A 16607-nucleotide genomic window follows, 5' to 3' on the forward strand; every position below is an offset into this window, starting at 1 on the left:
CCAGAGTAGGAAAAGATCTTCACCAACCCCACATCTGACAAAGGACTGATCTCCAAAATATATTAAAAACTCAAGAAACTAGACATCAAAATACTGAACGATCCAATTTAAAAATGGGCTAAAGAGCTAAACAGAGAATTCTCAAAGGAAGACTTTCAAATGGCCAAAAGACATTTAAGGAATTGCTCAGCATCCTTAGTCATCAGAGAAATGTAAATCAAAATGTCTCTGAGATACTATCTTACACCTGTCAGAATGGCTAAGATCAAAAGCACTGCAGACAACTTATGTTGGAGAGGATGTAGAGCAAGGAGAACACTCCTCCACTGTTGGTGGGAGTGCAAACTTGTACAGCCACTTTGGAAATCAGTGTGGCGGTTTCTCAGAAAATTGGGAATCAATCTTCCTTAAGACCCAGTCATACCACTCTTGGGCATATACCCAAGGAATGCTCAATCATACCACAGAGACACATGCTCAACTATGTTCATAGCAGCACTATTCATAACAGCCAGAACCTAGAAACAACCTAGATGCCCCTCAACTGAAGAATGGATTAAGAAAATGTGGTACATACACACAATGAAGTACTACTCAGCAGTGAAAACAATGACATCATGAAATTTGCAGGCAAATGGATGGAACTAGAAAATATTTTGAGTGAGGTAACCCAGACTCAGAAGGACAAACATGGTATGTACCCACTCCTAAGTGGATACTAGAAGTAAAGCAAAGGATAACCAGACAACAACCCAAAACTCCAAAGAAGCTAGCTGACAAGGAAGATCCAAAGAGGGACACATGGATCACCCTGGGAAGGGGAAATAGATGAGGGGTGGGCATGAGTAAACTGGGGATGAGGGGTGGGCATTGGAGGGTAGGGGTTGGAGGATAAGAACATAAGGGAATGGGATGGTATATTATGTCATTTTAAAAAAAACCTAATTACACTACGAGCACCCTCCCCTGTTGGTTGAGCCTGTTGGTTGAGAGCTGAGCTAAGAGATTTGCATGCAGGTCACCACAAGCCACAAACAGAGAGGCCCACAGAAATCCACAAAGATACCCACACAACAGACAGCTGGCAATGGTCGAGAGACAGCCCGAACTGACCTACTCTGGTGATGGGATGGCCAAACACCCTAATTGTCGTGCTAGAAACCTCATCCAACTACTGAGGGATCTGGATGCAGAGATCCATGACTAGGCCCTGGGTGGATCTCTGCGAGTCCAATTAGCGAGAATGAGGAGGGTTTATATGAGCGAGAATTGTTGAGACCAAGGTTGGATAAAGCACAGGGACAAATAGCCAAATGAATGGAAACACATGAACTATGAACCAATGGCTGAGGGGTCCACACTGGATCAGGCCCTCCGAATGGGTGAGACAGTTGATTGGCTTGATCTGTTTGGGAGGCATCCAGGCAGTGGGACCAGATCTTGTGCTTATTGCATGAGTTGGCTGTTTGAAACCTGGGGCCTATGCAGGGTCGCTTGGCTCGGCCTGGGAGGAGGGGACTAGACCTACCTGGACTGAGTCTACCAGGTTGACCTCAGTCTGTGGGGAAGGCTTTGCCCTGGAGGAGATGGGAATGGGGGGTGGGTTGGGGGGAAGGTGAGGGGGACGGGAGGGGGGAGAACAAGGGAATCCGTGGCTGATATGTAGAACTGAATTGTATTGCAAAATAAATATAAATAAATAAATAAATAAATAAATAAATAAATAAATAAATAAATAAATAAATAAATAAATAAAATAAAACTTTAGATTGTTAAAAAAAAGAAAATATATACTGAGCTTCTTATAGATTTCGAATATTAGCTTCTTGTCAGATGTTCTGGGTAGTTTGACGTCAACTTGACAGAAGCGAGAGTCATCAGGGTGGAGGAAGCCTCGATTGAGAAAATGCCTCCATGAGCTAGGGGCACTGGCAAACCTGTCAGGCATTTTCTTAATTAGTGATTGATGGGGATCCAAAATGAGACAGGACAAGAGGGAAAAGGGGGAGAACATACAGAACAAATAAATTGCTTTTAGACTTGTACCCAATAATGTCTGCAGCCACTAGACACAAATTAAAATGTTAGGTTTGTAGATAAAAGCAATTCCCATGCATATATTTGTCAGGTATGCTGTATTGCATGGGATGTCCAAAGAAGGTAGGTCACTCCAGAATGCACTTTAGGTTCTTTAGCAGCAGAGGCAGAGTCTAGCCTCTGATGGACCCAACTTTGAATCACTGTTCAAAAGCATATTTATTGATTGTTACATGAAGGTTGTTTTTTGGGCAAAACTAGTTCCTCATACCAAAGCCCCTTTGATCTAGTCTATATGTTCTTTGAAGAAAATCATCACACCCCTGTGATGTTAGTATCTTCTTAGGTTGTTCTCTACTTAATTAATTAGTTTGATTAATTAATAAGTTAGTTTAAGATGGATTCTTTCATTGAACCTGTAGTTCATCACTTCATCTAGGCTAGTCTCTATCTGCTCCAAATGCTGGGGTTATGCATAGATGCTCCATTCATGTCTAGCTTTTACATGGGTGCTGCAGATCCAAATTTAGGTCCTTGTGCTTGTGAGGCAGGTACATTTCCCTAGCTCCTCTTCAGCTGTTTACTAACTTTTTTAGTATAGAGAATAATGGATTTCATTATGACATTTTTGTACATATCATACTTCACTCCTCTACTACCCTATCTCTCTCTGTTAATGAGGATTAAATTTCTGGTCTCATTTATGCTAGACTATGGTAAGGTATGAGGTTCACTGGGTAGATGCCCAAAAGTGAAATAGCTGGGTCATATGGCAGTTTGGGTTTTTAGAGGTTGTTGTTGTTTTCTTGCTTGTTTTTGAGCAACCTCCAAAATGATTTCTATCATGTATGCATTTATATATGTAAACAAATGTACATACATGTGTGTATAGTATAGCATGTAGAAAGGAGATGAACAAAGGGAAATATTAGCTGATGAGGAAAGGCAGAATGCTGCAAAAGGACACGTGAGCCATGAAAGAGGATGCAAAGATAATTGTTTCTTTAGAAAGAAAGGTCTCTTAGCAGCAGACCTAACACAAAGAAATTGACACATTCAGTCTGCCTAGAATTCCCATCACTTCTCCTGGACATGGACACCTCAGCTTAGCCAGATAAATCTTTATCATTCTCCTTGTCCAGTTCTCACCACAGCCCCAGGCTGGCCCTAAATCCTGATTTAGCTGCTGAGATTACAATCATAGATGCCATGCCTGACTCAAGCTCTGTTGTTGGAACCTGCAGGTAAGTAAAAGGAACTCCACTTCCAAATGTGAGAACCCAGACATCTGAAGACAGGCTCAGATCTGTGTGGTGGTGCCAGTACACAGAGAACAATAGCCTGTGGATTTGTTTGGGGACAGGAAAGAAGTTTTGCAGATATTTGGCATGAAAAGAGCTGAAATTGTTTCTTTAGATTCTTAAGGACAGTGGATGCCAAGAAGCATCTCTAATGATGAATCCTATCCATAGGGTGGTGTTCCAAGGGGCTGTCTGCATCTTAGACATCACATCATTAAGTTTGGATAAATCAACATCATCTAATCTGTCATCATTGCTTGTAGCTAAAGTAGATAAGAAATTGTATGAAATCAAATAGAACTTGGTTTACCTCTTTTATAGTACTTTATTGAATACTCATGCATGAATATAATGACTGGATCAAATCCATGCCCCATTCCCTCCCCTCCAATTCCTCTCCTATGCCCCTACCACTTTTCCTCCCAACTCTACATGCTCTCTCACTCCATCTCTCTCTGTCTCTGTCTCTTCTTTGTCTCTCTCTCTCTCTCTCTCTCTCTCTCTCACACACACACACACACACACACACACACACACACACACACACCACATCACACACCACACATCTCACACACACAACACACATCACACACACACACACAATACATCACACATACACCACACATCACACATACACCACACATCACACATACACCACACATCACACACACCACACATCACACATACACCACACATCACACATACACCACACATCACACATACACCACACATCACACACACCACACATTACACACACCACATATCACACATACACCACACATCACACATACACCACACACACATCACACATCACACATACACCACACATCACATACACACACACACCACACATCACACAACACAACACACATCACACACACACCCCACATGTCACACATCTCACACACTAACACACAACACCACACATCACACACATACTACACATCACACACACACCACACAATACACACACACCACATGTCACACATCACACACACACTCACCACACATCACACACACCACACATCACATATACACTCACACACACACACACACACACACACACACACACCACATGTCACACATCACACACCCACACACCACACATCACACACATACTACACATCACACACACACACTCACACACACAACACATGTCACACATCACACACACACACACCAACACACCCACACACCACACATCACACACATACTACACATCACACACACACACACACACACCACACATCACATACACACTCACATACACTCACACGCACCACACCACGCACATCACACACTCACACGCACACACACACTCACACACCACACACATCACATCACACACATATACTCACATACACACTCACACACACCACACCACACACATCACATCACAGACACACACACACACACACACACACACACACACACACACACACACACACACAGCAGTCTTCATTACTTTCACCAGGTGTGCTTCAGGGGGAGGGAAGTCTCAGGGCTGAGTGGGGACCTCTCAGGGGCTGTTTGGATACCCTTGGATGTGCTCGACTGCAGAAGAAAACATCTCCTTGGCATTCTGTGGACAGGTGGAAGGACTTGGCATTCCAAGGGCAAAAAAACAAAGGGAGGCAAGCTCTCGTGGCAGGATAATGTAGGGAAGTCTATGCTTTATGCAGATCCCTATAAACAGATCTCTCATCAGATGCCACAAAGAATGTGAAGCTGAGGGACAGTGGGAAACATGAAATAGGAAGAAAGGAAATAATCCCATGTGTGTGAATTCAATAAACTCTGTGCACGTGAGAGATTACAAATTACATAAATCCTCACCCACCAACCGATCTGCCTCCTGTGCCATAACACAGGGACAGCTTGACTCCCACAGAGTTCAGATTTCAGTACAAGCTGATTTCCTAGGAGCTATTTAGGCAGGATCTGGATCCAAGGACACAAGCCCTGGACTTGGCACCATGGCACTGGGATGGGCCTTCAGCCTCTTTCTGTCTCTCTGCTTGCTTTGCCTGCTCATCTCGATTGCGTGGAAGAGAACCAGCAAGGGAGGGAAGCTGCCCCCTGGCCCCACACCAATACCAGTTTTGGGGAACCTGTTACAAGTCCGCATTGATAACATATTTCAATCCTTCCTGAAGGTGAGTGTGTCCATTTCTTCTTATAGTGATGAAGGCAACAAACGCCACAGCTGAGTACACACCAAAACTCATGATTCCTAAACACAGACTCAGAAACAAACTTTAGGAAGGTTAGGATTCTGAAACTACAGAATCCTAAAATTAAGGGGGGTATCAGTCCTAGACTCTGAGAACACTAGAACAAAATCCCCTCTTCTTGGGATCATGGATCACAATATAAGGATTTGAGGAATCTAATTTTTTTTAATATCATTTCTTTCTTTTTCTTTTTTTCTTTTTTTTCTTTTTTTGGTTTTTTGAGACAGGGTTTCTCTGTGTAGCTTTGTGCCTTTCCTGGATCTCACTCTGTAGCCCAGGCTGGCCTCAAAATCACAGAGATCCACCTGCCTCTGCCTCCCAAGTGCTGGGATTAAAGGCATGTGCCACCACTGCCTGGCTGAATCTCATTTCTTTAAGCACAACTTTCATCTCAAATTGACTTTTAAGATGCTAAAACCCAGCATTTCAAAGAGAGAAGATGCAGATCGTGGAGTTCAGCTATTCTAAGCCCATTGTTTCACAAACAAAACCAAGATGTACAAAATTAGGGACATTTGCTGTCCAAGGTCACAGGAGTCATTTTGATGTTTTCTCGCCAATAGCCCTTCCAAGCTCAGGATCTTCTACTAGTCTACCTTTTCATCCTCCTAGAATCTCTACCCTCTACATTCCTTGACTGGGGGTCTCGTCACACTCCAATTTACTCCTTTCCTTGGTATCTTCCTTCACTCTCAGCTCCAGAAAAAATATGGCCCTGTGTTCACTGTGTACTTTGGTCCGAGGCCAGTGGTTATTTTGTGTGGACACGAGGCTATGAAGGAGGCCCTGGTCGACCAAGCAGATGACTTCAGTGGCCGTGGTGAAATGCCTACAATAGACAAGAACTTCCAAGGTCATGGTAAGTTGCAGCAATAAGAACAGGAATGATTGCAACAGTGTCAGTGTGTTGAAGGGTCTCTGATAGGTCCATAAACCACCTACATTAACTCCCTTGAGAAGGATATGAATGTTCTGCTAATTTTGAAAGTGCAAAAGCTGATGGTAAGAAAGGTAATGTCACACAGTATGTGTGAGGGCTACTTTGTTTTTCAGTTCCAGAATTTGGACTCTAAAGTGCTTGGAGTGTTATTTTTATTCTTACTTTTAGTGAATTACTGTGTGGTATTATTTGTGTACTCCCCTAAAGCCATCTCAGGCAAGCTTAGTTCCTATCTGTCCATATGCACATACAACACAGGTCACCAGCACCTGCATTTAGGAGTATTCTTGTCTAGTGTTACCTATACACCCACTCCTACTTGCTTGCATTCTGCAAATGCCTCTTTTCATCTGTCTGTCTGTCTGTCTGTCTATCTATCTTTATATCAATAAACATTTTTCTTAGTTCTACCCATTGTTCTATAAATCCATCAAAATATATTCATTATCCTTTGTATGCAAACATCTTTCCACCATATTATTCACATTTCTTCAATGTTCTATGTATCCAAGAATCCATGCATACTCGGATTTGTGCAGTGACCTTTAATTCATTCACACACCTATTAATCTCTCCATCCACCTGCTCTTCTATCAATCCAGCCACTTTTACTTCCAGCCATTATCCATTCATCTTACTCTCTCTATCCACAAATGCTTCACTCAGAGTCTTTCATCCTCATATCTTTCCAGACAGACAGACATCTATCCACCCATTCACCACACCATGAACCATTCATTCCAGTCCAGAGCACTAGCTGCTCATCCAGGGGACTTGAGTTTGGTTCCCAACACTGACATGGGGCTCACAAGCATCTATTGCTCCAGCTTCCGGGGATCTGATCCCCTCCTCTAGACTCCACCATTCCACTCTTCCTTTTGTTTATCAATATATTTTAAAATGATCTTATTAAATTTCTAAACAGTTCACCAATCCATACATCAGGTGATTTCTACTATAGTCTTCATGCAGCTCCTTTGTATAGGTGCATTGATGTACAGTGGTGATCTTCTGTGTACACACATATATATGTTTGAAGAATCCAACTGGCACCCAGAAAATAGAATTAGTATTTCCATTTAGGGAATACTCCATATGGCATTCCATCCTTACCTCCTCCACTTTTCTAGGCATTGAACATGGCTAGGTTAGTTTCGTGTTCACTAGCCTATAGGAAAACTTCCTTGCTGTACTGGATTTTTTCCTTCAGTACAGACTATTTTGGAGGGAATCTTGATTTCCCATTGAGTCTGGAAGGTTGAGCTTTAATAATCGTGTCTACCACAGACTTGAGAGCAGAAAGGGTGGAGGGCAGGCGCCTGACCACAGACATTCCGGCAGGTTTAGCTCTGTCCAATGGGGAACGATGGAAGGTACTTCGGCGTTTTTCCTTGACCGTCCTTCGAAACTTTGGAATGGGAAAGCGGAGCATTGAAGAGCGGATCCAGGAGGAGGCTGGTTATCTACTGGAAGAATTCCATAAAGTCAAGGGTATGGAGACCACATCGGGTGACTGGGTGCTAGGAAAAGCTAAGTCATGGGGAGACTTGGTGGGAGAAAGACCTGAAATAAGAAAGGATTGAAAACAATAAGGATTCATACAGATTTTCAGGAAGGTTCCATATGTTAGAAATCAACATGGAAGATTCTGAGAGACAGTTTGTCTAGAAATGTTCACCAGTAGATCTCAGGGGTCTGTAACTCAAGAAACCATACAGGATTCTAGTGTTGTGTGAGCTTGCATCTTTTCCTAGAGAAAGGATCAAATGTTGCTATGTCATACATACTTTATTGTGATGAAGAAAATAACACAAAAGTTACCATCTTCACCATTTTTAAGTGTAGGTACAGTTTTTTGGACTGGAGAGATGGCTTGCCTGCTAGAGTACTGGGTGATCATCCAGGGGATCTGAGTTTGGTTCCCAGCACTCACAGAAGGCTCACAACAGTCCCTAATTCCAGTTCCAGGGATCGAATGCCCTTGTGTGGCCTCCATAGGTATCAGGAATGCATGTAGTACATAGACATACATGCAGGCAAAACACCTATACACAAATGAAAATTCAATTAAAACAAAATTTCAAAAAGAGTATAGTTTGTCAGTGGTAGGTATATTCACTTCACTGTGAAACAAATGCTTAGAAAATTCTCATTTTGAAGGTCTTTACTCCCAGTTACCCCTGGTGTTTGTGGAGGGGTGGATGGTTCCACTATGCAGCTGGGATGACTTTGAACTTGCTCCAGTTAACACACACACACACACACACACACACACACACACACACACACACACACACCCCACATACACACACATTTTCTTCAGGGAAACTATTCTCTTGGGTATTTTACTACATTAATTTTTTTCAAAAATTACAATACATTTATATCATATTTCACCTCCCAATTCCTCCCACATCACCCCCACCTCCATATCCACCCAACTTCATGTTCTTTCTTTCAAAATAAAATAAAACAACAAAAGTCAAAACAAACAAAACACCCCTAACCAAGAAGCTATTTGCAACTGATAATTGATGGAAAGAGAAAAATCAATTTTCTCCAATGTAGTGTCAATGAATAATATCAACCACACTCCCGAGAAGAACATATACCCAGGAGTAGGTCAACACAAAACACACTCTGAGAGGTTTTTGTTTATGTGTGATTTTTGTTTTATTATAGTTTTTAAAGGTGTCTAGTCCCTAGCATAAAACAAGGTATAGAGCCAATTGAGACTAGAAAGAAAAGACAAAGATTGAGAAATATAGAAACAATAGATAAAGAGATATAGATATATATCTCTTTAAACCAAAAGTCCCTTGTCTGGACTCTAGACAAATAAGGAGTCCACCCATGGCTTTGAACAGTCTTGTACCTCCAGAAGTTATCTGCTATGTTGTACATCATGAATGTGTGCATGGTTCTGGAGAAATTGACCCCCACACCGTTTACTTGACCAGGATCCCATTTTACAAATAGTGCATCTGAGACCTAGCAGAATAATTTCTTTTTTCATATGTATGCATGTTGGATGTATGCATGTGTGTGCACATGTACTTGCATATGAGTGCACACATGTGTGGAGGCCAGAGGTTGACATCACATGTCTTCCTCAATTCCTCTCATCTCTATTATTATTATTATTATTCATGGATTATCGCTGAACCCAGAGCTCTGGCTACCACAAATCTAGCTAGCCAGCTTTTCCCAGAGAATGCCTATCTCCACCTCTCAAGTGCTAAATCAGAGATAAGCTGCTACACTTTTTAAAACTGGCCCACTTTTTATCTGGGTGCTTACGATTCTAACTCCAATCTTCCAGTTTATGTGGCAAATGATTTGTCTGCTGAACCTTCTCCTCCCCAGGTGCAGGAAGAATTCCTTAATAAGGCTTTTTTTGGTAGACCTAGACTGACATCAGGTGTTCTTTTCTAAATCGTTGTTATTTTATGTGTATAGATGTTTTGCTTGCACATATGTCTGTGTACCATGTGCATGCCTCGTGTTCCCGGAAGCCAGGTGAGCCTTAGAACTGAAGTTGCAGATGGTTGTGAGCTGCCTTGTGGGTGCTGGGGATTAAACGTGGGTCCTTTGCAAGAGCAGTCAGTGCTCTTAACCAGCCCCTCTGGTGTTTTGTTTGTTTGGTTTGGTTTGGATTTTTTTTCTTTTTTCAGATGTGTCCTCTATTACTTTCCATCCATCACAAATACATTGAGGTAATGGCGACAAAAGATCATGCTGAACTTCTCTCGCATTTCTTGGGTGCTTATGCCAGGCCAGGTGCCAGGCCAGGCATTTTATAGGCATCATCATATTGAACACTCACAGATCAATTATTAGATTTCCAAACCAGGTTGCAGTTTGGGAATACTAGACTCAGATATGAAAATGAGGTGTTCGTGCATACCACTAAGCAGGGGACCCAGGGCTCTGTGTAAACACTGAGTGGTTTCTTGCCCTACCTACCCATGACTGTCTCCAACATAGTCAGTTTCTACCTCCAGGAGCTCCCATAGACCCCACCTTCTACCTGAGCCGCACTGTGTCCAATGTCATCTGTTCCGTGGTCTTTGGAAAACGCTTCGACTATGAAGACAAATGTTTCCAGAGCCTGATGAAGATGATCAATGAGAGCTTTGTGGAGATGAGCAAGCCCTGGGCACAGGTACTTATTAGTCACTAGTCAACCCCATGCTCACCCTTCATTCTCAAGCAAGCACTTTCCTGTATGCCACCTAATCCTCCTCCCTTCATCCCTAGGAGGCACTTATCAATTTGTCCAAGTATGCAGGAAACAAAGGTTTACACCCAAATCTCAGATCCAACAGTAGACTATTTAGTGAAATAGGGTGTCTCTGGGTAGCTTAGGTTGACCTCAGTGTCCCCCTGGTGATGGGATTAAAAATGTGCTCTGCTCTGCCCTAGCTCCTGCCACAGACTTTGAGCCCAACTCTGACTCTAGAACTTGGCCCATCTGGTCCCTGATGCCTGTGACTGACACACACCTCTTTGCCTCTACCCCACAGTTATATGACATGTTCTGGAGAATCATGCAGTATTTTCCAGGAAGTCACAACTACCTCTATGACTTGATAGAAGAGCTTAAGGATTTCATTGCATCCAGGATCAAGATCAATGAAGCATCCTTTGACCCCTCAAACCCTAGGGACTACATCGACTGCTTTCTCATCAAGATGCACCAGGTACTTTTCCCTTACACCATTCTTTCTGTCTTCTGAAACCTTCATTCCAGCCATGTCAAATCCATCTTGCAACTGTTAGAAGAAAAGAGAAAAAGCATTATCTCATATAGTTTATTTCAATCTCTAGATAAAAATGTGGAAACGTTAGAAATGTAGACCATGTGCATCTTTCAAATAAACTCCCTTACAATTAATGAAATGAGATTTTTATTTTTTGCATGAAATATGTAGTCATATTCTCTAGAGCCGTGGTTCTCAACTTTCCTAATACTGTGATCCTTTAATATAGTTCCTCATGTTGTAGTGACCCCAACCATAAAATTGGTGCTACTTCATAACTAATTTTGCTACTGTTATGAGTGGTAAGGTAAATATCTAATATGTGACACCTGTGGGGGATCATGACACACAGAGGAATAGAACTTACAGTGTGTGTGTGTGTGTGTGTGTGTGTGTGTGTGTGTGTGTGTGTGTGTGTGTGTGTGGTTAGAATTCATTAGAATGGCTTACAGGCTGTGGTTCAGCTAGTCAACAATGTTGGTCTGCCAATAAAATGTCCAAGAATCCAGTAGTTGTTCAGTCCATGAGGCTGGATGTTTCAGCTGGTCTTCAATATCTGCAAGAATCCTGAAGAAGTCTGCTCTGATGCCAGTGAAGAATGGACTTGCCAGTGAGGATGAGAGCAAACAGACAAAGAGAGCCAGGTTCCTTCTTCCATGTCCTTTACATAGGCTGCCAGCAGATTAAAAGTGGATCTTCCCACATCAAAGACCCAGATGAAGTAGGTCTTCCCACTTAAAGTTGATAACCAAGAATAGCCATCACATATAAACTGCATGTTAGTGGGCTTTTGTGTGATACTTCCTTATAAGCATACAGCATACACTGGTCAAAACCAACACCCTTCATCTTTGTGAGTATAGCCTACTTTCAAGTAAACATTTCCTAGCTTTCTTCTATGATAGAGAACATGCAGTAATTGCCTCTGTGCCTGGCTTGTTTCCAGTAAACTAAACTCCCCCAGTTCTATCCATTTTGCTACAAAGGATAATTTCCTTGTTCTTCATGACACCATGTATATATACCATATTTTTTCTAAAATATACTTCAGATCTACAAAGTTTAGCATAAAGAAACTTAAAATCTTACAGTTTTAAGACCATCTATACAACAGACTATATTTTTGAAAATCAGAATGTACCTTTAGAGTCTCAGAATTGAGAACCTTGGATGCCTACTCTCTAAATTTGAGTTTAAACTTCAAAATCACAAGTTTAAAGTCTTTGAGAGGTAGGGACCATTATGTAGCCTGCATGCCTGTGTGTTGACCATTAGAATTCTAGGAAAATCATTATGTAACCTGAGTATTTGGCAGTTGAAAGCTGTGTGCTCTGATGCCCCCCAAACTTTCAAATTGTGCAAGATTCTGCTTCCTTTTCTTGCCCACTACATGCACACTGGCCTTCTCTTGATGTTCCTCTAAAACACCAGACATGCCCCCGACTCAATATATTAGCTTGTGTTGTTTCTCCTGGACTTACTTAACCCATCTGTCCTCCTTTCACAAAGGCGCCTCCTCTACACAGAGGAAAGGGGAAGGTAAGGGCTCGAGGGGGTGATTCTGTTGGCAATCCCCTTTGCTTTCAGGATAAAAGTGACCCCAACACAGAATTCAACCTCAAGAACTTGGTCCTCACCACCCTCAACCTCTTCTTTGCTGGCACAGAAACTGTGAGTTCCACCTTGCGCTACGGATTCTTGCTGCTGACAAAGTATCCCGAGGTGGAGGGTGAGTTTCACTCTGAGCAACTCATCTGTACCTCCCAGGCCTCCTTGGAAGGATTGAAATCTTGAAACTGTACATTCCCACAGCCTTGGCCTCTCTTCCCTTGATGACCTCAGAACATGGGGCCTTCACCTCTCTGATTGCCCCTGTCTTTGTTCTCTGTACCTGTTGAGACTTGGTAACCTGTATTTATCATCTGACCCTCCTGGTCAGGACTTCTGCTTAGAGTGGCTTCCGTTAGACTGATGTCAAGGAAGTCAGTGACTTTCTCTCTGACTTTCCAGTTCCCAGAGAGCCCTTCTTGAGTTCCTGGGCTCAAGCTTGTTTCCTGCATCTGCAAAGCCTGAGCAGAGCACAGGCATCTCTTTGCTTCTGTTAACACACCTCCTCCCCTAACTCACCTAAGATTCAGACACATGACTACTCATGGCCAATATGCATAATCTGCTAATCTCTTCATTTCACAGAAACTTAGTCAGACCTGCCAAGTTTCCTCTGACCTTATATCATCCTTATGTACATAACATTGATGTCAAGGATTTAAAGGTGGACCTCTTCCCTTCCCCTTTCTCTTAAAGATAGGATCTCACTATATAGTCCAGGCTAACCTTGGTCTAATGACCACTCTTCTTCAGTCTTCTGGGACATTGGGATGACACATGTGCCATCAAACCCAGGCAAGGCTATGTGAGGGCTATTGCTCAGCTGACTACACTGTCCATATCAATCAGAATTCATGTCTAATAAACTAGAATTTGATTTGGTTGGGGAACTCCAGTATTCAAAAGACATTTCTTGCTGAAGAAACTCTCTAATTTGGTCTTTCTCTACACTAATCAAGTCAAAAACAAGCCTTTGGTTGAGTAAAAACGACACCTGTATATAATAGTGCAGCTGGACCCAGCATGCTGTCCTGATCATTATCCTCTCATGGTTTCTTGGTATTTTTAAGTAAAGATCAAATTCCCATTTGTCATTCAAGGATCTAGGCTGTGTACCTCCTGATGTCTGACCAGTGTTCAAGAACTGGTACCATCAAGTACCAGTGATGTCTGTTGTTAAATATGGTGAAGCAATCCAAACACACGTTATTCTCCCTTAAGGCTCACTGTTTTTTCTGGATCTAGAAACAAAATCTTCATCTCAAGATCCTTGACTTAACGACATCCACAAAACCCAGAACATGACTTGCCCTCGCCTCTCTACGCAGACATTCCCTGGCCAGACATGTGACTCATACCTGTAATCCAGCACATATAAGACTGAGTAGGAAGAGAGAGCATTTGAGACCTATACAATCTATATAGCTAGTCCCTGTCCAACGTGAGCTACCTAGTAAGGCCCCATTGACAATCACATGTTCCCCCCAAACCACAAATAAAAACAAAGACCAAACAATGAATACAATGTCAGCTTTTCTTCTCACCTTTCCTGATATATTTTCTTTCATCGTACAGCCAAGGTTTACGAGGAAATTAAACAGGTGATTGGAACACACCGTATTCCAACAGTGGATGACCGGGCCAAGATGCCCTACACTGATGCTGTCATCCATGAGATACAGAGAATAACAGACATTGTACCCCTGGGTGTCCCCCATAATGTCATACGGGACACTCATTTCCGAGGCTACTTTCTGCCCAAGGTGAGGTTGTTGTCCTATCACCTTTCCTGACCTCTCCCTCTTCCTGTTTTTGTACCCCCACCCCCTTTGCCCAACACAGAATTCTAATGGCCTCTGTCTGAATCCCAGGGCACAGACGTGTATCCCCTGATTGGCTCAGTCCTCAAAGATCCCAAATACTTCCGCTATCCAGATGCTTTTTATCCTCAGCACTTTCTGGATGAACAGGGGCGCTTCAAGAAGAACGATGCCTTTGTAGTCTTTTCCTCTGGTAGGTAATTATGCCTAGATTTCCCAAGATAAATACTAGAGTGGTCTCTCTAGGGTCTGTGTTATAGAGTTATAAAAATACTAAAATCCCAGATCAGGTAATATTGGAACCATTCACTTGAATGATTGTGGGCATGTGGGCATGGTGGTGCAATGTATGCAATCTCAATATTCAAAAGGCAGCAGCAGTAATAAGATTTCAAGCAGAAGGTCAGACTGGGCTCACAGTGAGATCCTGACTTTAAAACCATTGGAAATAATGAGAAAAAATTAAAATGTTAGAGCAGCAATAGCAGTGAACACACATTTAGTAAACTTAACCATATTATGTTAAGAATCACATTAAAAATATTTCATGTTTCGTCAGCCATATGATCCTTGTCTAAACCAGGTGTATCTGCCATGTACTGTGGACACATGTAACCACTGATAACACCTGACTGAATGGTCATGTATGTGTGAAAATGTGAGCATTCTTATTCAAGAGCACTGAAACATGAAACTTGTTTAACTGACACAAAATACTCTTTTCTCTGAACATTGTCAAACATTCTAAAAGAGGGAAAGCATTCATACTCTCCGCACATACAGACATAAAACAGCACCATAGCTTGGCCTCACAGACAGAAGTGTGTTGGCCAGTGAGTGGCCTTGGCATCATGTAATTTTAAATGGCAGTCATGGGACATCTGGAGCCTTGGGTGAATTATTGCAATTCTCAACTGTGAAATGGACATTAATCCCTTCCTACTGTTGAAATGGTTCTTGGTGATCAGGAAGATAGCCTTAAATACAATTCTTGTCTTTTTTTTTTTTAATCTCACTAGTATTTGATACCTAAGGCATTTTAAATGCCTTTGAGGAATTGAAATGAACAGATTTTTGAATTTTTTTCCCCCTGATCTGGGGATGGAATTCACATGCTCTGAGCAAATGTTCCACCACTGATTCACACACCCCAGCCTCTCACTGGTGGAATCCAGTCAAAGCTTGGCTATTGAGTCACACCCCAGCCCTCAAGGATCCTTTGGAACCAGTCTATCTGGTTCTAACTCAGGCAGAATCCCAGTGGGCGGGCAGACAAGAAGTTCCCACCTGTCTGGTCCCTCTAGGTGGCAGCTAGTAGTTGGGCAGTAGCAGTGGGACCCTAGAAAGTCTTGATAATGCCCCCACATTGTGGATACAGCTGTGAGCAGAGATGCTGATTGAGACTGCCACACATCTCTCCATCCCTTCTGTGTCTACAGGAAAGCGCATCTGCATCGGGGAGGCCCTGGCCCGCATGGAACTCTTCCTCTACTTCACTTCCATCCTTCAGAGGTTCTCCTTACGTTCTCTGGTGCCTCCTGCTGATATCAACATCACTCACAGGATCTCAGGCTTTGGCAACATCCCCCCCACTTATAAGCTCTGCTTCATGGCCCGCTGAGTACCTGCCCACTGCCAGGCCAACAAAGAGTCCTCTGAGAGTTGAGCTCTGATAGAATTCACTGATGCCCACTCTCCCTTTCTTCCTCAACCCTCCCTACACTTAGAGAAATCAGTCTCATTTCTGTGCCTGAGGCCACGGGTCAGGAGAGGTGTCTAGAAATACATGGCTGGATGTGTAAAGCAGGTCTCTAGCCACAATTTGGGGCAAAGCCTGAAGGTCAAATTAAATTCACTGAGTTTCTCAACCTTGGTCTCAGTCTGCACCACACTCTTACAGATGC

The 16607-nt window shown here is 42.6% G+C and overlaps 1 protein-coding gene across 2 annotated transcripts; it reads left to right on the top strand.

The window, feature by feature from the left end:
• Nucleotides 1–4445: 4445 nt before the first annotated feature.
• Nucleotides 4446–16381, top strand: LOC128094028 (cytochrome P450 2G1). Of its 2 annotated transcripts, none has more exons than XM_052712057.1 (9): nt 4446–5500; nt 6275–6431; nt 7854–8003; nt 10517–10677; nt 11039–11215; nt 12863–13004; nt 14459–14646; nt 14755–14896; nt 16143–16381. In XM_052712057.1, the coding sequence occupies exons 1-9, from the start codon at nt 5315–5317 to the stop codon at nt 16322–16324; spliced, it is 1485 nt and encodes a 494-aa protein (XP_052568017.1). In that variant the 5' UTR covers nt 4446–5314; the 3' UTR covers nt 16325–16381. The 2 variants fall into 2 exon arrangements, with proteins under 2 accessions (XP_052568017.1, XP_052568018.1); XM_052712058.1 differs by having other exon boundaries at nt 4446–5494; nt 6269–6431.
• Nucleotides 16382–16607: the final 226 nt, after the last annotated feature.

Source organism: Peromyscus californicus, unplaced genomic scaffold (assembly GCF_007827085.1).
Source record: "Peromyscus californicus insignis strain IS unplaced genomic scaffold, ASM782708v3 Scaffold_4__1_contigs__length_199733344, whole genome shotgun sequence".
NCBI lineage: Eukaryota > Metazoa > Chordata > Mammalia > Rodentia > Cricetidae > Peromyscus > Peromyscus californicus.

Bases quoted from the DNA above. Each gene is read 5' to 3' on its own strand.
- LOC128094028 (XM_052712057.1), top strand. From the start codon at position 5,315: ATGGCACTGGGATGGGCCTTCAGCCTCTTTCTGTCTCTCTGCTTGCTT. The intron at 8,004-10,516 runs GTATGGAGACCA...TTCTACCTCCAG, and splicing joins AGAATTCCATAAAGTCAAGG to GAGCTCCCATAGACCCCACC. The intron at 13,005-14,458 runs GTGAGTTTCACT...TTCATCGTACAG, and splicing joins AAAGTATCCCGAGGTGGAGG to CCAAGGTTTACGAGGAAATT.